Source organism: Anabrus simplex, chromosome 3 (genome assembly GCF_040414725.1).
Source record: "Anabrus simplex isolate iqAnaSimp1 chromosome 3, ASM4041472v1, whole genome shotgun sequence".
Classification (NCBI taxonomy): Eukaryota; Metazoa; Arthropoda; class Insecta; order Orthoptera; family Tettigoniidae; genus Anabrus; species Anabrus simplex.
In genome coordinates, this window is record NC_090267.1 from 264,148,095 (window position 1) to 264,174,602 (window position 26,508).

At 39.0% G+C, this 26,508-nt stretch overlaps 1 protein-coding gene across 1 annotated transcript in view; it reads left to right on the top strand.

Annotated features, from left to right (window-relative positions):
* Positions 1 to 26,508, top strand: part of LOC136866224 (esterase E4) — a 113,956-nt gene that overhangs the window by 66,982 nt on the left and 20,466 nt on the right. The window contains exons 7-9 of the mRNA XM_067143008.2: positions 14,883 to 15,048; positions 22,018 to 22,110; positions 24,231 to 24,334. Coding sequence (XP_066999109.2) covers positions 14,883 to 15,048; positions 22,018 to 22,110; positions 24,231 to 24,334 — 363 coding nt within the window. The remainder of the gene's footprint in view (positions 1 to 14,882; positions 15,049 to 22,017; positions 22,111 to 24,230; positions 24,335 to 26,508) is intronic.

The following is a 26,508-nucleotide window of genomic DNA, read 5'->3' on the forward strand; positions in this document are numbered from 1 at the left end:
TCTCCCCCTGAAGGGGCCTCTCACTTGCCAAGGCACGTGCGGGGGGGCACCTCTCGCTGTCAAGGCTACACACAAGTGTGGAATGTCGCTCCTTGCGGTAGCTTTCTACTGCTATGCGTGGGCGTGATAGGTAACATCACTTGTTATAGTGCGTAATTGAGTATCTTTTTACTGAAAGGTATTGTAAGAGCAAAACAAGTTCACTATTAACCTTACTCTTCTAGTAGAGATTTAAAAAAAGAACCTCTATTGAGTGTAATTAACTGCTTAGCTCAATTATCAAAAACAAAAAAATTCTACCCTACTTGCCTATGTGATTACCTCTTGAATTGTTTATGTTGGTGACAGGAAAGACATTTAGATAAAAATCATCATGTTAGATATGGTACTAATTTTTTTTTTGCAGACTTCTTTTACTTGTTAGGGTGCATGTAGGAAATGTTAACTACACTTACCCAGAGGTCTTTATGTAAGAGGTAAATATTTCTTGAAAGGCAAGGTCCTGTGAGTAGATTTGCTTCTAAAAGTTACTTGCTGGAGTTCCTCTCACTGCTCAAGGTGAGACAGCTACATGTTAAATAATTGCAGCAACTGGATTTGCTTCACAAGGTTACTTGCTGGCGAAAGGTGAACAGGATATGAGATTTTTTTGTAAAAAAGAATCGCTCCTCTCCTCCTGCTTACCTGAGTGAAGGTTAGCTACTAACGACTCTAACCAACTGGTGATGAGTGAAGGACAACACAAAAGTGCTTAGTTTAATTAAATAATAAAAATATTTTTCTCGACTACTTACCTTTAATTATTTTTCGACAGGATGCACATCTAGCTGTAATTCTTGACGATAGATACACACATTGTTTACTAACCTTACATCAATAAATGTCATCAATGAAATATCATTGTACTAGGTAAAAAACAAATTTAAAAAAAATTCGGATAAAGTCTGAAATCAGAGGTTGATTAAGACATTCCGTTGTTACGAACGCGATAGTATGAATTTTTACATACGGAATAAAACATATAAAGGAGAAGGTAGCGTCTGCAGTGGCTGCAATGAGCGAAGTGAAAAATATCAGTAAACTTTCGCTCAAAACGGCTATGGACCTATTTAAGCTGAAAGTGACACCCGTCTTGACGTATGCTCTGGAATGTATATGGGACCACCTGAAGAAGAAAGACCTGAAATTATTAGAAAGTGTCAAAGCAAGGTATCTGAAAAAGGCTATGAATCTTTCAAAATTCACCCCTTCCCGCCTGGTGTATGTTCTGGCTCGGCAGGAATACTACATGGAAGAACTTCGCATGCAGTTGCATCTGCCATCTACTGAGGCCTATCAACAATTATTACACGAGCTGCAAGAGAAACGGAAGGAAATATGGGGCGATTTCTATGCGACCGAAGCAATGATGTCAACTGACTGGATGGACTCGAACTACGAGCTTCTTAATAAGAAGAAATAGCGCACAAATGTGCATTACATTTTAGAGTAATCCAATAAGGAAGCTGTTCTTTTGCTGCATACACTAAAATGGTATCGTTCACATCGTTTGTTACATAACACGCACACGCACTGCACAGATGGGTCATGAAAACCCGGTCGTACGCACAGTTTGTGATGGAAACCATGTATGGCCAGTCTATTCAGAGCACTCCTCAGTTCGTTGTTCGGCCCAGTCCAGCTTCGATTAATCATTGCGTCCGTCCCGTAGAATTCCAAGTCAATTTCGGCTCGTTTTCTTAGTCTAATATGAAGTAGTTCCTGTTCTTGTCGTGTGGAGGGTAATTGTAGTCTCATTCTTATGTCTTCCATAAGGAAGGTTTCTCTGGCTAGCTCATAAGCAAGTCTTGACTGTGACATTTTGGAAATACCCAAAATTCTTTTCAAGAATCTAGCCTTGACATTCTCAATAACTCTAAGGTCAGATAGAGTTAGATGTTCCCAAATTAGCTCCAAACCGTATGTCAGGGCAGGTAGAACCTTTGCATAGAACAGCGTCATGGCTGTATTTAGAGACAGTTTAGTGGGTTCCTTCAAATCATACATATTTCTTATGGCTGCCAATGACCTTTCTCTTATATGAATTCTGAAAGAAGTAGAAGAGGGCTGGAGCGTAATTCCCAAGTATTTGAATGAATTCACAACTTCCAGGGCTGTTTCACTGCTTGTTATCTTGTCATTTGCTGCTATTCTCCCTCCTTTCCGGAAAACCATTTGCACTGTTTTATTTCTGTTGATTATGAGACTATTCATGTCGGCATACTTATCGAGTTTATCCATTACAGCTTGTAGGTCATCTCTGTTGTTCGATCCTATTGCTATGTCATCTGCATACTGGTACATCACAACCGATGTTTTGTGGATGATATTTGAGATATCTGCTAAGGCTATGTTAAATAGTATCGGACTAAGGGGGTCCCCTTGAAGTACCCCGTTGCTTTGTATAATGGCTGCTGAGGACGCTTTGCCATCTTGTATCGTGACCCTGTTGTAAGCAAGGATGTTGTTTATGGCTATGGTTAGTGGGTTGTCTGCTCCAATCATATTCGCTAGTTTTCTAAGGAGTATTTCTCTGTTTAAGAGGTCAAAAGCCTTTTTAAAGTCTACAAAGATTACATAAAATTTCCCCTTTGACCACCTCATTGATTCACGTATATTGTCCAAGAGATTCTTGACTGCATGTAATGTCCCTCTTCCTTTCATGAAACCAAATTGGAGTTCGGGGATCATAGCTCCTGTTTCTGCAATTAGTCTGTTCTCTAGGATCTTGACATAGGTCTTATAAATGTTGTTTTCGAGGGCAATGCCTCTATACGAATCAGGGTCATCCCTGTCTCCTTTGCCTTTGAAGAGCATTTTGATATGCGACTGTCTCCAACCTTCGGGTATTTTCCCTGTCGTCAAACACGCGTTGAACAGAGTGGTCCATGTATGAAGCAGAATGTCACAGGTATCTTTCAGATTTTCATTGAAAACTCCATCTGGGCCAACTGCCTTCTTATTTTTCATGGACTGGATAGCAGTTTTGACTTCCTCCTGATCAATAGGTCTTGTTGTACAATGTAGATTTTCTCGAAGTGGGAGGGCTATGTCGAGATTTTGCTGATTAAGGATCTCCGAGAAATGTTTCTCCCATGTAGCTATTGGAAATTCTGGAGAAGGGCACGTAGCTCGTTGTTTGAGAGCAATGTAAGGGTCTTTCATAGCATCTTGAGCTTGCAATTTAGCCTTTTCTTCTAGGTAGTGCGCCTTCTTTTGTTTGAGTAGTTCCTTATATGTTTTCCTTTTCACTGCATACTCAGCATATGTGGATTCCCCACCTGTTTTCCGTGCCTTGTGTAAAAGGTTCAGAGTATCTTGTCTGGCCGTGTAGCACTCCTTGTCGAACCATGGTTTGGCGATCCTCGGAGTCTTCCTGATTTGTGCTTTCTTTATGAGGTTCAGAACTACGAGCTTCGACATCTAGTTACCCGTCTTGCAGTACATGGGTTTCACCATAGAGTAGAGGCGGAAAACTATCGATAGCACTATCGATAGTTATCGATAGCGACCACTATCGTCATACATCGATAGTCAGTTGCCTATTATCGATAGTCAACGATAGTTTTTTTCGTGCTCAGCTGTTTGCAGTTAACTGGTGAGGAGTTTGTTTCAATTCATAGGTGTGCATTTAAGTATCTCTGCGTACCTGCGACTTCAGTGCCGGCAGAAAGACTATTTAGCATTTTGGAAGGTGGAATTCTCCATTCAATTTGACCTTAGTTGAGTTGATGCCAGTACGGGACAAGAAAATGATATTTATATGTTGTCAGAGACTGCATGTAGGAGAGAGAAAATATGCACATTTTAGGTCTAAGACTTCATGAAAGCAACTGAAAACTATCCTGCTATCTGTTGAGAATGCTGTAAAACATTTTCCTAAGATATTACAATACCCGAGAAAATGTCGGGCGATCGCAAAATGAACACTGCAGCTGAACGAGAATTTCTTAGGCGGTCACGTAAATGGTAAGCGCGTGCAGCCCAAGAATGTTTCGGACGTGCTCCTGAAAAGATTTTTGAGTGATTCCGATTTGAATTTCAGAAATTACACAGCATGAAATACTTGTGCTTTCTACTGATTTTTTTTTTTTTTTTTTTGGTGGATCTTGTTCAATAACTGTTCTATTTTCGGGCATAATGGATAATGATTCGTTCCACTTTTTGAAAACTATCGATTACTATCGATAGTAGAGCTCATAATATCGGAAAATATCGATGGCGATTACTATCGATAGTTTGCCATCTCTACCATAGAGTGTGCAGCATGAAGAAGTTCCACGTCCCGGATATACAGTGTCTGTGTGAACTATGCGGTCGGCCATGTGACAGATATCACGTACTGTGGTGTAATCGACGCGGCTTCTCTCTAAGAAAGTTCTGTGAAAATTAACTACTCCATGCACATTGTGCGAAATTCTATACTAATTATAAAACAAAAACATCTCGCCATTTTTGTTCGATACGTCGGCAACTGTTTATACTCATCGAGGTCAAACAGCCCATACATGAGAGTGTCATGTCTGTGATTTCTTATTATCTTTGTCCAAGATGGCTAACACAAAAAAAATGCATTATGATCTCTGAACGAATAAATTAGTTAGGCTAACACATGATGTGCTATCTCATCAAAAATGATATCGAATATATATGTTTAGCACGGAAGATAAATTAATGAATCGTCTAATGAATCAGTTAGGGGTGCGTGAATTCACCGCAAAGAACAACAGCAAAGAACTTCAGTGAACAAAGACATCAAACACAACAGTGTTTTAACAAAACAAAAGAACGTGCTGCCACGTAGCCTAAATATTGGTTGAAAAACTGTAAAGCATGGTTTCTTTTAAAATAAAATATTACGAATTATTTCTTAATCAATCGAAATTGGACGAACGCCAACCAGAAGCTAAGACATGTGATAATAAAACTAGCAGTACACGGGTACCACCATAAAATATGTAAAAAGATGTCTTATCACGACCCAAATGAAAAATGTGAATGTTCTCTGTGTGATCAGTTCTGTGACATGTATCACATCACAAGATGTAAAAACAACAACAAATCTCTATGCGACTATAGCAAAGACTAAAACGGTCAATGATATTTGTAATGCACATTCGTGCGCTTTTCTAATAATAAATAATAAATGAATTGAGACAGTGTGTGAGTGAAAGCTATAATTTGTCACACCTACACAGGTTGGTGATTTGAGGATAGATAAAATAAAATCTGGTAAAGGATTCAAGGTTATAGCATTTGGTTGGTGTAAAAACAAAAAAAAAGTATGTGTATGCATATATAGGTTAGGATGAATTATTCAAGCAACTCGAATAATAAGTGGAACATCACACTGTTTTATTTACCTGTTAGTTCAAAATACATGATTAAATTCTTTCTTACATGCTTCACAGTCTTTAATCATTGGATTTTCTCCGTCAAAACCATCAACCTCGTCCTGTCCTCTGTAGCAATAATGTCTGACACATGGGCTGCAGACTGCTATTTCCAGTTTTGCTTTTACATAGTAGGGTAGTTTCTCCCATGCTTCATCTAAATCTTTAGCGGCATATGTTGAGAGAAACCCAGATGGTAAATAGCGAATTAGATGTTGTGGCATTCGAAGTAAACTGCCATGTGTATAGTATGATGTAATAGCCTCACTTACTAGTGAGAAATATATTGTACGTAAAGGATCAGGTTTAATACTTGGTGTACAAAGTTCACATTTACACTGGATGTTACGGTTTCTCTTCTCACCAAAGTCATTCTTTACTGGTCGCTCCATGACTGATGACACGCACACACTGTTGCCAACAAAGATAATACCTTAATATTTATTCACACACTTTTTTAAATAGTGTGCTACAGTTTACGTTACGTCACACTGACATGGCGTATACTCCAGTTAGCTTTAAAGTACACTTCCCTTAGCAGTTGCCTAGTGTGAAAATAGCGAACTAGAGAGAATAATTTTATGATTGTCAACGAGGAGGATCGAACTTGTACTCTTCTAGATGTGAGCGAATTCACTTGCTTTATATAAAAATTGTAATGCTAGGTGTAAGATAATCTCACATATTACCAGACGTGACTATTGTGTGTACAATTATTATTTTGTAGACATATGTTTGAAGCAGAACATTCCTTTGTAGTGTATATCTATCCCGGATGTTTCCTGCAAGCAGCTTTCGCATAAACCGGTTAACGCCTTACTTCTTTCGCAGTCATTGCTGGTCATGGCCGTGCTTTGACCACGGTTTCGTCAAGGCTACAAAAAGGGATGCGTGAACTTAAGTTGTATCCAGGCAGGTTTTTTTTGAAACTAGTTTTGTTTTTTCAAATTACATATCGCCGTTAGAACGGGTATATATACTGCGAATCGCTTGCTGTAGCTACGTTAAAGTTTCGAAATGTCAGCAGTACAACGTAGCCTTTTAGAAAAAATAGTAGCGCTGCGGGATGTACTGTCCGCACACTTTATCTTGATGTATTTGTGTACGGGGTGAGGAGTAAGGAGGGAGCTGTCCCGGTATCGATAGTGCTGCCTGGTGCTACCAACCGAATGAAAATGAAATCTGAATTGAATCGAGAAGATGATCGATCGATATGAAATTTCTAAACCGTTATCATCTTAAGCCAACAACTATGTCACATACACATTATATAACATTATAAAACATATCTCTCGATGCGAATCTTGTTCCTAGCATGAATTCTATACTTTGACTTTGATGTGTAAACAACAACAGTACCAGTACGTAAAGTTTACGCCAGATGTCGCACAACGATGCTTAAGCGATTCATAGTTTGTGTTTCAGAGGTTGCCAGTATGAATCTCGAAGATCGCCGAGGTCGACCGATTCAGCACTAGGATGTACATTCGGTGTTCGGCTGTTGTGCGGTGCACACGTCTCGCTCCGGTCACTGGTGCAGCGGCTTTTTCCTGTTTGTAGATAAGTAGAGTGTTTTATGTTTGTGTTTGTATCCTAGTAATTTTCTTTTGTGGTTGTTCTGGTGCTAGTATAGGGTAATTCCTTTTGGACTATTATGTCTGTAGATAGTGGTGGTGGCCCTTTAGGCCGACCTCCTGATATTGATAAAGGTGCCGTGCGTAAGGATTTACCCATGGACGTTAGTAATACTGTTACTCAACGAGACAGTTCTCAAGATACAATATGTGATTCGGATCAGCGCCCGGAAGTTCCTGTATCTACCTATTCTACCACTCATCTTGGCCCTTACATAGTTTTTGTCGAATCGATTGACTCTACAAATAAAATAGGACATATTCAACCTATGGCACTGGGACGGATTTTCTACGAGAGGCAAATTGGCGACGTCAAGGCCATACATAGGAAGGGAAGAAATAGAATTCAAGTTACTTTTATGTCTAGTAAGGCTGCAAACGCCTTTCTTTCTCATCCCATTCTTGCAGAAAAGAAATTGACAGCTTTTATTCCGTCTTCGAATATTCAGCGAGTAGGGGTCATAAAGGGAGTAGACACTACTATTTCCGAATCCGACATTCTCACCTATTTAGACTCACCTTATCCTGTAGTGAAAGTACAACGTCTAAATAGACGTTCATCTAAAGACGGAAAAACTGAATATATCCCTACAGGTACTGTGAAGGTTGTATTCGAGAGTCAACACCTTCCGAAAAGCGTGTCTATTTTTAAAGTCATGTTAGAGGTTCAGGCCTATATATTCTCTCCTTTAATATGCAAACGATGTCAGCGGTATGGACACACCGCTACTAATTGTCGTTCTAGGGAGCCGAGATGTGGAAAGTGTTCCCTTACTCATTCTACTGAAGATTGCACTCACCAAGTCGTTAAATGTGCTAACTGTGGTGGCAATCATCCTGCGGGAGCAGAACATTGTGAAATCCACAAACAACAAAAAGAAATTAAACGCATTATGAGTGTTGAAAACAAATCATATTTTGAAGTGAAAAACTATTTTGCCCCAATACAGTCCCTATCTAACCCCCTTCTGATACCCCAACATTTTCCTCCTTTACCCACTAGATCATCTCCATCGGAAGAAACTCAACCTCGAAAGCGTAAATTTACTATGGTGGTTAATAACCCCCCCCGCCCACCTGTCACCCCAGGTTATGACAGGGCATCATATTTGCATTTACCAAGTAATCCGAAAACGGTTCCAGAACATTCTGGCACTCCACTAGTGCGTTTGATACCTGCTCCTCCTACCGAGACTGCATCTACATCACTGAAGCCAAGTCCTCAAGGGCAACCTTCGGATACCCACGCGCCAATATCGGCATCTCCCTCGGTCATGGCTTTACAGGGTAAATCAAACGTTAATTCTAATGAAATATGTCGAACCACCTTTAACAGATTTGCAGATGTAATCGCAACAATTGAAACAACCGGCATATGGAGGAAAGAGTTAAAATCAGTATATGATGATCTGTTTCGAGTTGTGGGACCTCCCCCTACTGTCAAGTAAAACATGCGGATCCTGCAATGGAATTGTCGGAGCATATTAAATAAGAAACATGAATTAGTGAGTTTAATAAATTCTTTTGATCCTGCGGTAATTTTCTTGAGCGAAACTTGGTTAAAATCTCATTTTCATTTTCGTATGAAAGGTTTTACGGTCATACGGCATGATGCACCCATCTCTGGAGGCACATGCATTTTACTCAAACAAGACATCTACTTTCAGGAAGCTCCATTAAACTATAGCATACCGGGCACTCAAGCCCTTGTCGTAAAAATTCAAGACTGGACCTTGGTTTCCATATACTGTCCGCCGTGGATAAAAGGTACCTATGTCCAATGGGACAAATTTTTTTCACAATTCTCCCAAAACAACACCCTAATCGGTGGAGATTTTAATGCTCACAATCCTCTTTGGGGAAGCATATCTAGTTGCCCCAAAGGGCGGAACATTGAACGGATCACCGTAAAACAGGAACTGGTTATCCTCAACGACGGTTCTCCTACTCGGTTAACAGCTCCTAACATTAATACAAGTGCAGTAGATCTCACTATTTGCACCGTAGATTTGGCACATAAAACAAATTGGAATGTAATTTATGACACCCATCAAAGCGACCATTTTCCCATTCTAATCGATATCGGCCCACAGGTTATCAGGAATGTCTCTCACTTTACTGCATCCCGTAATCTCCGCTCTTTTGATTCTACGCTATTCACGACCTTTCTTGCAGATAAAATCCGCTCTACACTTCCAGCTCCCCACATTCTTGACTATGATCTACTATTATCCTTTATTCATTCTTACTTAGATACTTATCATCCTATGGAACACAAGCGGTTTTTTAAAATGCAGAGAAATGCTATTCGTTGGTGGGATTCCGAGTGTGCGTCTTTAGTTCGTCGTAGACAAGCTGCCTTAAAAGTTTATAGAACATCTGGCTCCTATGATCACTATATCCAATATAAAAAAATAGTCGCTTCTATACAGACTATTTTTAATGAAAAACGACGAACAGCATGGAAAGTATTTGTCACATCTATCAATCGACAAACCCCTCTCAAAGATATATGGGCAGCCATCCAACATTTAAGTAATACTCATACAAATTCTGTTTCTCAATCGCATCCTCAAGGAATTGCCCAATTTTACCACCAACTAACACCCGATTACGTGGAACCTTCTTATGAATATAGTTTAATACCTTCCTCTGACAAATTTTCTAGTCTATTACAGAATATCTCCCTCCATGAGCTAGATATGGCACTCGAACATAGAAAAGATACTAGCCCGGGTAGAGATTCTATCACCTATAAAATGTTGAAATATCTACCGTTCCACGCTAAGCAAACGCTGCTAAATACATTTAATGCCATACTCGACAGCCATGCCATTCCTGTCGATTGGAACGATTTTCAAATTTTACCCCTTTTAAAACAAGGTAAACATCCTCAAGACCCAAACGGGTATAGAGGTATCGCTTTGGGTTCCTGCCTTCGTAAAACTTTTCAACGAATCCTCTTGCACCGTCTTCTACGGTGTTTAGAATATTATAATATACTTCCAGTGTATCAGTTTGGGTTTTTGAAAGGTCGAAGTACGGCAGACGCTCTTAATATATTTTTTACAGACTTATTACTCGCTCGCAGTCGAGGTGACGTTTTGACGGCTATCTTTCTCGATATAAAAGGAGCATATGATAATGTGGACATTGGTGTACTTCTTGCCAAATTATATCAGTGGCAATTTCCTCTTTCGTTTATTAATATCATACGGCAATTATTCACCAATCGTCACATTTTTTTAAAGACCAATGGCCAGAGTTTCGATTCTCGATACACTTCTAAAGGTCTCCCACAAGGTGATATTTTGAGCCCTATCTTATATCTGTTATATACCTTTGACTTAGAGCGGGTGATTTCTCAACAGGCTAGGATCCTACAATATGCTGACGATATAGTTATTTATTCCATTAAAGCATCGGCACTTGAATCCCGTACTACCATTGAACGTACACTACCGATCCTCCATAGATGGCTTCTACAGCATAACTTAGAAATCGAATTTCAAAAATCCTCTGCAATGATCTTTACGAAGAAACGAAATTATGATCGTACTCCAATTACCTTTGGTTCCTATGAGATTTGTATCAAAACTTCGATCAAATATTTAGGCATTAAAATTGATAATAAATTACTCTGGAAAGAACATATCGAATATATTCTTTCCAAATTAGAAACTAAATTCCTTATCATTAAATCTCTCACTAAACGCACCTGGGGATCGGATCCATATGTCCTTCTTACGGTATATAAAAATATCATTCGGTCAGTATACGAATATGGCTGTCATTTTCTTGATATAGCATCTAATAGCCAACTACGAAAACTTGATACCTTTCAGTTTAAAATACTCCGCTTAATCATGGGGGCTATGTCCTCCTCCCCAACGAATGCACTTTTAGCTGAAGCATCGGAACCGCCATTAAAATTTCGACGACGACTACTCGCTAGCAAATATCTTCTTAACAAATTAAATAAATATCGCCACCCAATCATCCCGAAACTACAGCTATTACATGAATATTATCAAAACCGGAATGTTAATGAAGAACATCAACCGGCCCTATTATGGGCATTTAACCAATTCGGTCACTTTCGTACTAGCATGGTACAAACGTTAAACCACCCGACATACTCTATACCTTTTCGAGCTAGTACATTTAAACCTGATATTCTTCACACTATCTTCGAAACTAGTCCTTCAATACTACGAACAAATAGCCATGTCACGACCAGTTTATTTCAATTTGAGTTCAATAGGCATAACCAAGAGCAATATATTATTTTTTACACTGATGGTTCAAAGACTCTATCCCCTACTGGTGTAGGTGCTGCATTTTACTCCCCCCAACTGGCTATGAACAAACAATTCACTCTCCCACACCTCGCTTCTTCTTTCACGGCTGAAATTTTCGCCATACGCCAGGCTTTATTGTACATAAAATATTCTGGAATATCAAAAGCTCTCATTTGTACTGACTCCTTAAGCACCTTGAAGGCTTTAGACAATCCCGCACATACCAATAATTGGTACATTCAAAATTTACGCAAATTAAGCTATGACTTGTTCCTCCGTAATGTTAAAGTATTATTCGCATGGATTCCGGGCCATTCTGGAATACACGGTAACGTCACAGCGGATATCCTAGCTAAAGAGGCCGCCCAGGGTACTGGATTGGATTACTATATCGCAGTTCCACACACAGACTTATGGGAACACTGTCGTCACTTCATCCACGATCAGTGGTGTGCAGAATGGCGCCGAACTTCCCAGTTGAAAGGTAAGCACTTATTCACGCTTATGCCTGATATTCCTAATAAACCGTGGTTCGCCTTTGGTAACTACACTCGGCGTCATATTACTACAATCATACGGCTTCGCTTAAATCATGTGTGTACGCCTGCTCATCTCTATCGCCTTAATCTTATCGAAAGTAACTTATGTCCATGCGGTCGGGCAGTAGGTACTGTCAACCATATCTTTTTTCAGTGTCAGACATATGAACATCACCGTCGAGAATTCATAGCTAAGCTTCTTCATGCGGGTTACCAACTGCCGTTAAATGTTTTGTGTTTAGTGTTTCAACCGACTTTTCGCGTTGTAGACTTAATACTTAATTTTTTAGTTACCTGTAACATCCAATTGTAACCTTTTCCTTCCCTATAGGTACGAACTTTTGCATCCTAACCCTTATTTGTGGTCCGGTCTGGTTTGTTCGTAGTAAGACGTCGTGGCAGACCACACAGACGTGAAGCATTAGAACCCTGTGTCCCAGTGTTTTTGTGTTGTCCTAGATAGTTTAGCCTCCATATTCTTGGTATTTTCCTCAGTTTCATTATTCCCGGCTGTCATTAGCTTCATTACATAGCTAACCCTACTATCTTGTAGTGTACTACTTTCTTCTAATGTTGGTACCTCTCCTAGACATTAATTATCCCGCAAACCAGTGACTGGACGTAGCGTCTTACGACGATGTCCAAAAATTAACCAAGAAGAAGAAGAAAGCACTAGGATGTAAATGCACCAAGATAAAGTAATTAGACTAAAAGAAGAATGTGAATTAAATAATATTGTAGAAGTAGAGGGTGCGTTTGAACGCGCTATTGTGAATAGAATGAGGGAGTTCACTAACGAAGAGTTTCAGCTCTTTATTAGTGTGTACTCCGACATTATATCACGGCGCAATAGCCCTTATTTCCACCTATTTTTAATTCACAAATTTAATTACTTTCTCTGCTGCGCGTTATTAGCAGAGCTACGAGCGATGATAGAAGAAAGTAACGAAGATGTTATTGGTGAGTTTCAACTTTTTTTTAATTTTAAGAAATTCGTTTACTGTAAAGTTACATTAAGAACGAAAATACTCTCTGCATACTTACTTAGTTAAAATAGATGTCGTAACTGATGACATTCTACTGTAGGAAGCACACTTGATGGTAGCCCCTCTCCATGCCTCTGTACATAATTTTCAAGTTGTTTTTTAAATAATTTATTTCTTCTATTTCTTCTGCTGTAAGTTTTGAGAATTGCGCCGGCAGGAAAACACTCACAGTCTCCTCATCTTCCCCTTCTATATCAACGATTATTTTCCTCCCAAATCTTGTTTCTACCGCTCTCAGCGCTTTAACCTTAAATGGATGGTTAAGTTGCAACTCACTTAACTTTCTATTATGAAATTGTGGTGCCTTGGCAATTTTGTTTAATTTCATTAACATATCCATTCTGTTGAAACTGCTATATCTTTTTAAAATTAACAAACTAAATAAACTTACACTTACTGAAGAGGAAAGAAAAGTAGTAGTAGTAGAGAACTCTTCCAACTAGATGATAGTTTTCATGTTGCGCTCTGCTCCTTAAATACTCCCTGCCACCACCTTCACTCCTCACCAGTAGGCTGGACTTGTCACTAGTTCACCTTCACTCAAAATTACAATCTACAGTAAACATCCTGTTCGTGACAGAGATAACCTTCATCAAGTTAGAAAGTGGATCTTGCCTAGTAACAGCTGCACTGTAGCACTCCTTAGTGTTTCCCCCCTCACCCACAGTAAGAGAGGAGTGAGGGATCATTTTTTTTTTTTTTACATAAACTAACATCCAGTTCAGTTTTCACCAGCAAGTGACCTATTAAAGCAAATCCAGTTGCCACATAGTTACTGTACCTTAGCCACAAGAGTAACCTTTCAAGAAAATTAATTACCTCTTACATAAAGACCTCTGAGTGTGTTGTCCTCATTCAACATGTAGTTGACCCCCTTAACCAGTGAAAGCTACTCCAGCAAATCCAGTCACAGCACCTTGCCCCCCACACCTTTCAAGAATTAATTACCTCTCACATAAAGACCTTGCAGTATGTGTAGTTAACATTCCACACACGCATTGGCAAGTGAGAGGCCCCTTCAGGGGGAGAGGAAGCGCACGGGCATGCGCAGTGGCTGCCGCTGGTCCAGAATTCTTCTTTTATATCTACTCACGGGAAGTAATGTTCACAAGTGCTGAAGCAGGATGAGAGATTCCAAGACCGGCACATACACTGCAAGATGATCCGTACCCAGGAATGACCCATCATATGATTACTCCTCATACATTTGCACTGGTAGATAGTTTTATCCAGGAAAAGCAAGAAATCACAATGAAAGAACTTGTGTTTTAGTAGGGATAAGCCGTGGAGTTGCAAGGGTCTGCCGCTTGTCGGCTTGCTATGAGAATCGATGTGTGGCCCCATGAAGACACTTTGCAGAAATGAGTCACACTTATCAAGCAGCATTATCTTTCTCCATGATAACATATGCCACCACACAGGTGAGCGATACATTTAAGAGATTTGATAGGGAAATACTTCAAAATCCTCTTTGCAGGCTTCATTATCCACCATGCAATAATCATGCTTTTGATGATCTAAAGAGATATTGGTGGAAATCAGTTCGCAACTGGGTAAAGTGATGATATGTTTCTACAAGAATTAGAAATTAGATTGATCATCTTGTCTCCCAGAGAGATGAATGTCATAACAGTTATGGAGATTATTTTTGTGGCATGACATGTATGAGATGCTTCTGGTGCCTCTCCTGTTTTTATTTCATTGCCTCTTACACCTAGAAAACAGTATATATAGTAAATTGACTGTATATTTGGTCCTTCTGCTTCTAGGAAACCAATTTTCTTCTGGATTGGCCTTGATTCATTTGCCATTTACTAGCAGACCAGAGTAATTGTTGAAGGGAGTGTCTTACGTTTTCTTTTTTCAAATCTTGAAATTTCTGTTGTATCCCTTGCGAGACACAATTATTTCAATAGGAGTCCGATTACAGATGAACGAGAGGCAGCAAGGTCGACACGGTATGGGCGGCACCATCCCAATTGTTGATGATGTCTTCCTGACAGAGTTGCCTGAGGCTACTCTGAAAAACGAGGAGTTCAAAGGACGACCCATGCTGATGAGCACCACAAGAAATGAAGGCATTTTTCTTACTGACAGTAAGTAAAACTGACTAATCTTACCTATGTGCTCAGATATCACAATATTTAAGTCCGTGAATGTAGAAGATGCATCTCAGCCAAAATCTGTGAATAATGCTATTGTTGAGAAATGATTCAACCTTACTATATCACAATAACACACATGATACTGGGATGGGAAATGAGAGGGACCAGGAAGGTAGCAATTGTAGTCTTAATTAAGAAAATTGGAAAGTACAAGACTTCATCTTCGGGGCCGCTGAGAGTCAGGTTCGAATTCCCCATCACAGCCCATACTGTGTAGCTGACTTGCTCAGTGTCTTGATTGCTATTGAGTTTTCACAGCATTGTCTAAGTTGTTGTATCTTATTTTTTGGGTATAACATATGCTGCAAGAAGCTTGGACTCTCTTATTTACAAACATACTCATTTTCTAAGAGTGTGATTTTGATTGAAAAATTAAGTAAGTTATCCTATGAAATCTTACATCTGTTTGGTAAATGACTGTGAATAATTATGAATGAAAAAGCAGAATTAAGAAAGCTAAAATGTTTGATAACATTTATAAAACTTGCTTCTGTATCAATTGTATTTAATTTATAGACACTAATATCCCATTTGTAATATATAATTTTTGATTTACTTGCTCATTAATTATGGCAATGGTTTCAAGTATGCAAGTTGCCTAAAGTAAATTACAGTGTTATAAAAGTGGATTGAATCACAGAGGTCAGAATTTACTCCATGCTACCACCAGCATTACTCGAGCAAGTGCTACTTCTCCTGATCAGTACAAGATTCTAAGGCACATCCAAAGCAACCTGTCACTAAAACTCTGTCATATCTTCCTCAGTGTTTCAATTGCATGTACAGCATTCAGAAGATAGAGCTAGAGAATGTTTTCTGTCTGGTTGTGGTGGTGGTGATTGTTGTTTTCAGAAGAATTACAGTTCTGTATAATTGGGCAAACCATCCTCTCTTAATACTAATCAGGAAAACACTGCAAAAGGGAAGACAAAAAGAGGAAGATGAATACAGGTGGTGAAAGACTAGAAGCACAGGATAAACAGGACACAGTACAAACCCAAAAGGAACCCAACGAGTTAACATAAGTAATACTAAGTAACATAAGTAATGTTCCTTTTGATGTTTGTTTTTACCATACTCTTGTTCCCTTTACTTTTTCCATGTTGGTAATCATTTGTTTGCCAACAGCTATGTGACTATAGTAGATACATATGTAGCTCCTTTTTTCCTTTGCTCCTCAGATAGTTCACAGATCTGTCTTACCCTTCAATAAGACTCTACAGAAATGAGTGTATTTAGTACCAAGGGAAACCATTGCCTGTTAATCAGTCAAATATCCTTATGTAAAGTAAATTAAATGAAAAACAGTTGATGGCTTCAAAAAAATTTGGGTGTAGCACAAACGAGTTGCAACCTTTAGGTGGTACTACTGTGTGGTAGTGGCATTTCATCTCCAGGCAATGGAATGGTACTCTTGTCAAGGGCACAGCCACTTCCTCCCCATTCCTAGTTCATACAATTACACCTACACCCACAGACAACTCTCCCATACAGTGGTACATATATCTCACTCCATGGGGTGTTCCAGGAAAAGTAGCTACGGAAGTGGTGAGCCGATCATGTCCTCTGACACACCTGGCACTAAAAGCCACACTGTGCTGTGATGCCCCGGACTTACCTTGTATACCCCCGGCACTTCATGTTACACTTCCTTCTGTCAGCCTTGTTTTTCATTTACCGACCACCATCTTGGACAATCAACTGACTCTTCTGCTCCCCTGACATCAACTCCGTGTCTTGCAACTTCTAGAATGAACTCTAAAATCATGTAAATACTTGTCACCTGGCCTAACTCTTGAATTTGAATGAGAGGACGTTCCCCGCTGGATGTGTGAGCGCATAATATAGGACAGAGCTGGTTCTCTGCTCCCATCAACCACTGGTGTTCTTCAGGTGAGACATAGAGATCACATTATGTAACATATCTTTTCATCTTTCTCCGGATGGCGAGGCAGTTGGGAGAGTCAACAAGTTACAGAGCACTAAATTCCATTCTGTGTTCATGGGCTACAGATCTTTGAAGCATGCTTGGACATACACTTTTCAGTGCAATCAAACTACTCCTACCTTTAGGCCTATAGCTAATTTAAATCTTCACGTATTTTGAGTTATTCCTTGTGCATCTAATGAGAACTTTGTTTTACTGGCCATGTCTCTCGATTTCCCTCACCCCCCCCCCCCAATCTCCCATTCTACCCCCTATCTCGTTCAAATTTTGTATGAATCATGTTACATAGATTTAAGGCACACTTGTATAAGAATTTAGCAACCTTTGTCTGACTATTCTTCCAAGTTGCATTGTACTGTGCTGGAAAATGTATAGAAAAGGTTGATCCACTTGTTTGCCCTTTTCTAAGTTCAAAAGGTGGATTCACTGTTGGTTTAAGTTAGGAGTTTTGTTCACAGACATTGTAGGTTGGATAGCTTGTTGCACAATACCTGTCCGATTCACTTTATTTACTTCCCGAGATTATGGGTGTGGGTCTGTATCTACTGATCTCGACCTGGTGTTATGCAAACAGAAATCAAATAAATATTTCAGAAATGACAATATATCCCAACCCCCCACATCAGAAATAGATCTAGGCTTATTATAGCTAGTATTCGTGATAAAATTATCAATCTTAGGACCATTCAGGAAGTGGAAATACACAAAAAACTCGATTTAAAAAAAAAATATACAGACTAGGAAGAAGACTAGAATTCAATGAAAGAAGCACATTCTAGTTAAAAACATTTCTTCAAGATTACAACACTCACTTCTAGCATTAAAAAAATAGTGATTTTAATTACAGCTTCAGGACTTAAATAGATACCAAAGACATTTTACCTCAATAAGATAGAAGTTTTTAACTTATTTTGAATTAACTTCCTTGTTACACCCATCCCCTTCCCGCCTCTCCTCCAACCCATACTCTTTCACTAACAATAGTTTTAAAGTCAAGAAGGATTTTATTATGTGCTTACCAGTGGCGGCCGGTCAGTACGTGCTACCGGGCTCCAGCACGTAGCTTGGAACTGTAAGGAATATTATTTATGTACAGTACAATTATCCTGGTGCCTTTTCATTGTTTTGAGTACGATATGAATTTGTGTTTTGTGAAAATCAGGACGAGATCTGTCGAACACCTAGCGCCGTTCTCCCAGGAAACAAGGCTCGTGCTCATGTGAAATGAGCCCTTGCCTGTAGCCTGAAGGAAGCAATACGCAGGCGCAGCCAAGCTTGCAACACTCCCCCTAGCCGGCGGAGTATACCGTAAACCGGGATCAACTTTCACTGATCCCGTTTATAGTTACTTCCTCTCCCGCAAGGGGGTAGAATTACTCGATGTCTCCTGCTACCCGGAGCGCAGTGAGGGATCCAGTCGGCCGTGCTTATGTTGAACGTGGTAAGCGAATCTGCCACTAGAGAGTAGCATCGTCTGGGTTCGAAAGTAAAGCGTAAGTGGAGGCAATCTATCTCGTACATGCTTATTAAAATATCCATCTTCCTTTTGTGTCAAAAATAAGGAATTCCTAGGTGAGTCAAAGAATCTTTGACTGACCCTAAATGTTATCCCGCATTACAATGTAATTTACTCTGGTGAAATGAAATAGCGTATGGCTTTTAGTGCCGGAAGTATCCGAGGACATGTTCGACTCGCCAGATGCAGATCTTTTGATTTGACACCCGTAGGCGACCTGCGAGTCGTGATGAGGATGAAATGATGATGACGACAACACATACACCCAATGATGGTTAAAATTCCAGACCCTGCCGGGAATCGAACCCGGGATCCCTGTGACCAAAAAGGCCTGCGCGCTAACCATTTAGCCATGGAGCCGGACATTTACTCTGGTAACCTAATAGGGGAGGTCTCAATGAATCAGTTGGCAGCTCTTTCAGTTGCTTTGTGCAGTTTTTAATCTCGCGGTTATATTACTGGTGCGTGTTTTTCCTGTCATTGTGTTAGTGCTAAAGTTTATACGAAGATTTATCAAATTATTTATCCACTGCAGTGTATATAAAGTGAAATTAAATTAGTGTTCTTAGTGGGGATCTATATTCCCACGATTCTATTTGCACTGATGTAAGTTGCGCCATTAGGTTAGTAAAAACAATATTTCTTCAATGAATTATTTATCTCGTAGACAGTTGTCGAAGAATTCATCTGCTTCCAAATTAATGTTGTTTTTGTTTGTTCTGAGTAATAAATTGCGAGAAAAGTTGTATTATTATTATTATTATTATTATTATTATTATTATTATTATTATTATTATTATTATTATTATTATTACCAAGTTTGAAGTATGCGTTGTTCATCATGGCAATATGCAGATTTAAAACAGCGTATTTAGCTTGTTTTTTGTAGCACGTAGGACGATTTTTTCACGAGCCGCCACTGGTGCTTACTTTAATGCTTTCTTATCTAAGCTTTTGTGTATACAGCTGATGATGATCGCAAAGCTATCGAAACATGTACTGTTATTTCTAATGATATTAAAAATGACCAAAGGCAAAATAAAAAGGTATCGATTAGGTGGAAAATATGTTCTTACGAAACCATTAGATTATATCATTGATACGACTATGAAGTGGATAGTTTGTAAAAGGTTGATGAAAGTCAAAATAATGGTTAAAGAAAAAAGGTGGGAAATGGTACATGCTCCACAAGTACTATAGGCTGCATGCAACAGGATAAAGATGACTTTGAGGAAGAATTGAAGAGAGAGAGAGAGAGAGAGAGAGAGAGAGAGAGAGAGTTGAATGGTCAAAAAACGTAGTAATGGGAAACTTGAATGTCTATGTAGGCATGGAAAGGAAGGGATGTGAGAATGTACTTGGAGCAGAAGAATGGGGAAATAGAAAAAAAGAGCTTAAAAAGCTACTGGATTTGTGCAAAAGAAATGGGATGATGGTTGGAAAGTCATAGTTCGAGAAGAGAGAAAACCATAAGATAACCTGGTACAGCAATGACTGGTTTAGGAAATCCATTGTGGATTGACTGTAAAACGAAAAGGAATGTTACAGATGTAAGACTAATATCATCAGACCACTGGTGACCACAGACTACTGGCAATGGAACTGAGGACAATTATGGAAAGAAAAAGGTCAGAGAAACAAGAATGATGGATCAAAATATGGGAACTGGGAAACTGAAAGAGAAGAAAACCAAGGAAGAATACCAGGAATAAAATAAGATTTAACTTACCAACAGATGATACAAAAACAAGAAAGGAGGAATGGAAAAGGTTAAAGAAGACATTAGTAAAAGCTGCATAGGAAGTTTGTGGGAGAACTAGTAAAAAAAAAAAAAAAAAAAAAAAAAAAAAAAAATCAAGGAGACCCCATGGTGGAACGATAGTCAAAGTGGCAGCTGGGGAGAAGAATAAAGCTTTCAGAGTGTGGTTTCCACAGAGAATAATGAAGAAAAGACAAGACAAAAAAATAAGACCAAAAAGGAGGAAGCTAAAAAGGTTGTAGCAGAGAAGAAAAATGGATGGAAAAGTGAATGAACATGATGGAAGAAGATAACAAAGGAAATAAAAAACTGATCTATAGAATGTACAAGAGTAAAAAGAAAGACATGAAGGAGGATGTTATAATGATAGTTGAAAATTAAATGAAGTGCAGGGAAAAAAGAAACTCAAAGGAATGTCAAAGGATTATTTTGAAGATTTATTAAACGCAGAAGGATGCACTCAGGAGGAAGGAGGGAGGAAGGAAGAAACCAGGAAAAGAAAAAGACTTAACGTGGGGAGGATTGGAGGTGGCACTGGACAAGGTAAATGAAATGGCATATGGCTTTTAGTGCAGGGAGTGTCCGAGGACATGTTCGGCTTGTCAGGTGCAGGTCTTTTGATATGACTCCCGTAGGCGACCTGCGCATTATGATGAGGATGAAATGATGATGAAGACAGCACTGGACAAGGTGAAAGGAGGGAAAGTCCCAGGTTTAGATGAAGTGAGTAATGAGATAGTGAAGGCAGGAGGAGAGCTAGGGAAACAATGGTTTTATCATTTGTTGAAAGCAGTGTGGAAGGAGAGGAAGACCCCTGAAGATTGGAAGAAGGGAATTATCATACTCATCTTCAAGAAGGGGAATAGTAAAGATTTTAAAACAATAGGAAATGCTTTACCTACTCTAATTCTCTGAGTTCTCTTTTCCATAAATTTAGCTACCCATTTAACCACTTTTTTGTATAGTCCAATAGCCCTCATTTTCATGAACCATCTTCAATGATCTACCTATCAAAAACCTTGGACAGGTTAATAGCGATACAGTCCATTTGACCTCCTGAATCTAAAATATCTATTATCCTGTTTGAATCCTACAAGTTGACCCACTGGAATAGCCTTTCCTAAACTGATCTGCCTTCTATCAAACCAGCTAATTTTGCGAATGTGTCTAAAATAATGAGAAAGACTGCTTTTCCAGAGCTTACAAACAACATGTCAAGCTGACTGGCCTGTAATTATCTGTGTTATGTTTATCGCCCTTTCCCTTGTACGCTAAGGCTACTCTTGCAAATCTCCATTCACTTGGTTTCACTCCTTCATGCAAACAGCAATCAAATAAGTATTTCAGAAATGGCACTTTATCCCAACCCCCCACATCAGAAATAGATCTAGGCTTATTATAGCTAGTATTGGTGTTAAAATTATCAATCCTAGGACCGTTCAGGAAATGGAAATACACAAAAAATTCAATCATTTTTTAAAAAATGTACAGAAGCTGATTAACAAAGACAAGAGAGATCAATTTCAACACTAGCTTATCTAGTCTTGTCTACATCCATATATTCCTTCAGCTGCATCCCTAGTCCGAACATCTGTATTTTAACTAAAGAGTCTACTGTACTTCGATCTCTATATTTTACTTTAACTCATTTTAAATGTGCTATTTTTTTCTTTCTAGCTCTCAAAGAATACTACATAGATGTCAATAATTTGGAGAATAATATTGACGTGTGGAAATATGATGTGGCAGATATTCTGATGGGATTTTCAGGTAATGTAATGCGTCTTTACTGTTATCTATAGCATGTTGTTATTTGGACTAGCCAATCTATAGGGTGTAGTCTGTGCAGTCAACTCTATTGTAGTCTTCCCATTTTTATCCAATTGTTCAATTTACTGCAGCTGGGCTGTAGCATTGGTATTTCAAGTGGGGTCTGATCTACCCTTCTCACAACTAAATTGCTACTCAGAGAGTAGGATGTTTTTCTGTCTTATAAATTTAAACTACTATTTACAGTTATTTACAAGTTTGCTTTAACTTGAATTTTACTCTCATCAGAGTTTGTGCTCAAGAATGTAATTGAACACACAGCCACATCAAACTCCTGCTGTCCAACATGGCTTTCCACAGTGTAGTGTTGTTTCAGAACAGTTCACTTCACAACAAATCAGCCTTGCTGAGCTCCATATAACAGTCTGACAGACTCACTCCTGATTGAATGACCCAATATGAACTTGCAACTTTCCCATAACTGCTTGTGTTCACTTGCACGTGGATCAAGACTGACTTTGCACTCCCGCAACTGTGCTCTTTATATAGACTGGCAGATGATTTTTGTAGTTTCCACTTCCAGATCATTCTATGTGCCTGCTGCATTGTTAGCCAGCTTCCAGCTCTTCTAATAAGCTTCCTTATTGTGAGTCTCAACCATTTTCTGACAGTATTGCTTAGCTTGCTGCTGGTTTTGCACACATTGTTGCCTCTAGCCAATCCCCCACACTTTCAATCTTCATTGTCACTTTAATTTCCCATAAGGAAACCAACATTTATTTTTAATAATTGACAGTATCAGTCAGTATAGAATTGATTGTGTACAGATGCTTCAGTGAAAGAGTGTTTGACTCACAACCCCAAGTTTGTGTGTTTGAAAGTTTTGAAAGGCCATCAAAAATATTGGCACTCTATGCCATTCTTGTTGGTATGTTCCAGATCTCTGGTCACCAAGTGTCACTTGACAAAATTAAATTAATTCAGACATAGGATCCATTCTGTAGAATTTCGCTTTCATTCCTAGACAGGAGCACAACTGAAATGTTGAAATTGATAAGCAGGCCATCAACTTGACACCACTGCAGATCTGCAACTTGGTGACAGACTATGTTGTTGCTGTTGCTTAGTGGTTTAACACTGGTTACTTACTTCAAATAGGTTTTCAGCAACAATTGGATAAGAAAGGACTAGGACTGGGAAGGAAGCAGCCATGGCCTTAATTAAGGTACAGTCTCAACATTGTCCGGTTCCTTGGCTGAGTGATCAAAATAATCGCCTTCAGTTAAGAGGGCCCTGGATTTGATTCCCTGTTGGGTTGGAGACTATAACGTTAAATGGTTATTTCTCCTGGCTCAGGGACTAGGTATTTGTACTGTCTCCAGCATTCCTGCAACTTGCACACCACACACAATAGTATCCTCCAGTATAAAAACAAGCAGTACCCATACACGGCAGGTGTAGCCCACCTTCGTTATAGGGTCTGCTTAGCAAGGGCTGCACCAGGCAAACTGAACATGTCTTCAGACACTCGTGTCACTAAATGCCATATGATAAATAAAATCCCTAGCACCTACCTGGAGCAAAAATGGGGAACCATGGAAATCCATCTTCAGAGCTGCCGGCAGTGGGGTTCAAATCCACTATCTTCCGAACATAAGATTGGTGCTACATGGCCCATAATGCACAGCCAGCTCACTCGGTATATCTAATAAAATAAAATCCCAGGAGGAAAGAGTACTAGCCAGGATCTTGAGAAGCAGTTCCATTCAAACTAAGAGCACACTGCAGTGAATCGTTAGTACTTTTAAAATGAGATGCCTGAACATTGACTTCTAATAACTGATATTTGGGATTTTATGTTTTGATTTTAAATGACTAGGAAGGCATATTTAATATTATCTCCCATATAACTTTTTCATATGAAGTACTTATGCAGTGAATCCACAGGAAATTAAAGGCTGGATGTGGAAAAAAAACTCGAGAAGCAACTTGGAAGGGATGATTCCACTGCAGAATACTTTGGAAAATGTATTTAGTAGAAAACCTTAAAACCCTACAGAGCATCTTTATATTCCAGGATTATCAGTATTTGAACTTATCAAATTGTTCAATTGTTCCAGACATAAAGGATTCATCATACACCGTCGGTGCTGCTATTATAGAGAAATACTTCAGTTCTGACGTTATGGGAAAACTATCTCAAATGACTCCAGGAATAATAGATGTAAGTTGTGATGGATATAAATTTATCCTAAATATGGCATTCCCCACAAAATGTTTCCAATTTCAGTTCATTAAAAATTTAAAAAAATCCCTTAAAGCATCTGCTCTTTATAATGCTACTTGTTACTGTGATGTCCAAAATGCCTCAGTGGCAAATGATTCAAAACAAAAATATGGAATAATAATAATAATAATAATAATAATAATAATAATAATAATAATAATAATAATAATAATAATAGTTTTCTAAAACCATGCATTGAAATGGTGGTATTATTATTATTATTATTATTATTATTATTAACTACTTTTACAGTTTTGGAGATGTTGAGGTGCCAGAACTTTATCCTGCTGGATTTATGTTACATGCCAGTAAATCAGCTGACACAATGTTGGTGTATCAGAGTACCTAATAGCTGGGATTGAAACTACTAGCTGGAGCTCAGAAGGCCAGCACTCTACCATTTGAATCGCTCATCTTGGCCATATACACTGCACAAAAAAGAAATTTGGTCACTTTTTTATATGTCCATACCTCAATGATATGCACAGGTATTGAAATGAAAACAGTCATGCAATGAAAACAAACCTCCTTCTTTGCAACAATTAACAATCTAAATGAAACTCATTCTTTGGACACTTGATACACAATGTCATTGTATATGTGTCATAAACTAAATGGTCCCTGTTCAGACATCAATGGCTACATATTATTTAAGTGCCTTGATAAGGAGTATTGGCAACCCTCACTTTGATAACCCGACACCTTCTCATGCTTCCAACAAAGCACTGCTTGATCAGTTGAGGAAAACATCTCCCCCACAGCCTTTCAAAAGATCATCTTCAAGGGCTTTTAGTGTTTGGTGTGATGGATATCTCACTTAATGATCACGACTTGTTCGATCAAATTCCATTCGTAACTTCAGGATGGGTACTAGTGCTGGGTGTGGTGCTGTTGGTGAATCTCTCAACAATGTTGGAATTACTTGCTCTAGCATTATCATCATCAATAATCTGTTTTCTCCAAGTCACCTCATGCGAGGAATTACATGTGGCACTAAGAAAGATCTCATCAATGTACCGTCAAGCAGTTAAGAATCCATTGTGAATGATCAGGAGACTGGCTTTCATGACAAAACTTATGCCTGCCATCACCATAATCAATCCAGCTCCATAAGCGACAGCTGCCAGATAAAATCAGTCTCCACATATTCTCCAGAATCAAAGACTACCAATGATATAACACAAAATGGGATTCATCCAAGAACAGCACAGGATGCCAACCAATGTCTTGGCTGCCATTGCAGATGATCTCTAGTAAACAGCAGTCTTTTGCCATGATGTTGTCTGTCCAATGCAGGTACTTGAGGATTTTAAATTGGCCTCTCAAAGCCTGTTTCTTCAGAAGCCTGCTGTAGGTCCACATGTAGTTTTTGTATTGTAACTTGACTGTTTCATAGAGCTTGTAGATGCACAAAACGATCCTGCCCTTGTGTTGTTTTCCTCTAGTAGCCTGTGCCTGGCAATACTTCCAGTCTCCTGGAAACTTTTCCACTTATTTCAATTCATATTCTGAGCAACCCCTAGCATTCTGGCAATGTAGCCAACTAGTGTAAGCGCAACAGCAGCTTCATTCGACAACAACCGCTTGCCCCATTGCCTACGTCATTCTGCACAATCAGCCATGATTTGTAAACACTACACTCCACACTGACCAACCTTCACACACACTTTGAGTTGAGGCACTTGAACCTATCAACTGACACTGGCACTTCCCAGACATCCAGATGACAGTGGAGCCCTCTATCGTGTAAATACAACATGTTTTTGCCATAATAGTCTAATACCCATTCCACTATGCATTCGTACATTGTAGTTAGAAACATCTAAAAGCATGACAATATTTATTTTTTTGAGCAGTAAATATTAATGTTTAAATCCTTAGTTGAATGGCTGATATAGTGGCCTTCAGTTCAGAGGGTCCTGGGTTTGATTCCTGGTCAAGCAGGGGATTTTTGCCATGCCTGATGAATTCCTCTGGCTCAGGACTGCATATTTGTGTTGTGTTACACACCACTTCATGTACAAACAGTGGCGAAGTGTGCTAGTATCCACTGTTACCACTGGTAACAGTTTGAAAATATAAAAATCTAGTATTCTTCAATATTTAATAAT